This window comes from Cyprinodon variegatus, unplaced genomic scaffold (genome assembly GCF_000732505.1).
Source record: "Cyprinodon variegatus isolate N-32 unplaced genomic scaffold, C_variegatus-1.0 Scaffold1454, whole genome shotgun sequence".
Taxonomy (NCBI): domain Eukaryota; kingdom Metazoa; phylum Chordata; class Actinopteri; order Cyprinodontiformes; family Cyprinodontidae; genus Cyprinodon; species Cyprinodon variegatus.
Window position 1 is genome coordinate 125,171 of NW_015151907.1, and position 1,295 is coordinate 126,465.

A 1,295-nucleotide genomic window follows, 5' to 3' on the forward strand; every position below is an offset into this window, starting at 1 on the left:
AAACGGAACGTTTTCTCCGCCGATTAGTCGTATCTGTTGGTTCCAAACGGAACGTTTTCTCCGCCGATTAGTCGTATCTGTTGGTTCCAAACGGAAATGCCCCACTGACTTGTGCTCGTTGCCTTGGCAGCTCCAGGATGGGCTCGGCGGTGGAACGGACGGACAAACACGTCAGAGAGTACCTGATCTACAGAGGCTTCACCGGGACGCTCAAACAGCTGGACAGCGACATCAAAGCTGACAAGGAGAAAGGTTTCCGGGTGAGCGGGAACGTCTGGAAGCAGAACCTGAGCAGAACCGGTTTGCTGTGAGCGGTTGGAGGCTGACGGGGTGTCTGTGCTCCTCCAGGTGGATAAAATCATCGATCAGCTGCAGCAGCTGGTGCAGAGCTGCGACCTGCCGGGTCTGAAGGAGTACTGGCTCTATCTGGACCGCCGCCTGTTCTGCAGACTGGAGGATGTCTACCGGCCCACTGTGAACAAGCTGAGGACCAGCCTGTACCGCTACTATGTCATCAACACCATCCAGGTACCAGCTGAGCGCTGCAGTAGCAGCTGCCGGATCGCTGCTCCCACCTGAGCTCTGCTCCGTCTCTCATCCTGCAGAAAGGGAACGTGGAGAAGACCCAGGAGTTCTTCCAGAAACAGGCGCTGGAGCTGCAGGCTCAGGCCGAGTGGCGCGACTGGTTCGTCCTGCCTTTCATCCCGGCTCCTGAGCAGAACCCGGCCTTCGCCCCGTACTTCTCCCGGCAGTGGGCCGACACCTTCCTGGTCTCCCTGCACAACTTCCTGTCCGTCCTCTTCCAGTGTGTCCATATCCTTCAGCTGCACACTTAGAGCTTTTATCCTAGATCAGGTCTGTTTATGTGGATAGGTTCTCCTCAGCAGGATCAAAGTTCTGCTGGTTTCTGGTTCTTAACTTGGTTCCACCTCAGCCCGTCCTGCTGAGCTTTGATGCTGAAGTCCAGAAGATGACCAGCCTGATGGAGGAGAATGAACAGCAGCGCCAGATGGTGAGCATGAAGCAGGGTTCTCTGGGCTTTGACTAGGCCTTCACTCTACAGGGGTTCTGCTGGGTTCGGATCCTTTCGGTCCCTCTGGGTTTTGGGTCGTCTGGTTTCTGCTCCTTCAAACTCCCAGGAGGCCAGGCTGGTTCAAGGTCATGACCTTTGACCTGGTAACTGGGGCCTGCAGACTCTGAGGGCTGAGCCACATACTTCCTCACCATCCCATGTCTGACCCTCAGCTGTGGAGGATGGAAATGGGCTGGCGATGGGTTTATGAATGCTTTCTCAG

At 56.1% G+C, this 1,295-nt stretch overlaps 1 protein-coding gene across 3 annotated transcripts in view; it reads left to right on the forward strand.

The window, feature by feature from the left end:
- The window catches only part of wdr91 (WD repeat domain 91), a 24,633-nt gene that overhangs the window by 5,863 nt on the left and 17,475 nt on the right, over positions 1 to 1,295 (forward strand). For all 3 annotated transcript variants that reach the window (XM_015403181.1, XM_015403182.1, XM_015403180.1), the window contains exons 2-5: positions 131 to 260; positions 349 to 528; positions 606 to 813; positions 930 to 1,012. In XM_015403181.1, the coding sequence (XP_015258667.1) occupies positions 138 to 260; positions 349 to 528; positions 606 to 813; positions 930 to 1,012 (594 nt within the window). In that variant the 5' untranslated portion in view covers positions 131 to 137. The remainder of the gene's footprint in view (positions 1 to 130; positions 261 to 348; positions 529 to 605; positions 814 to 929; positions 1,013 to 1,295) is intronic.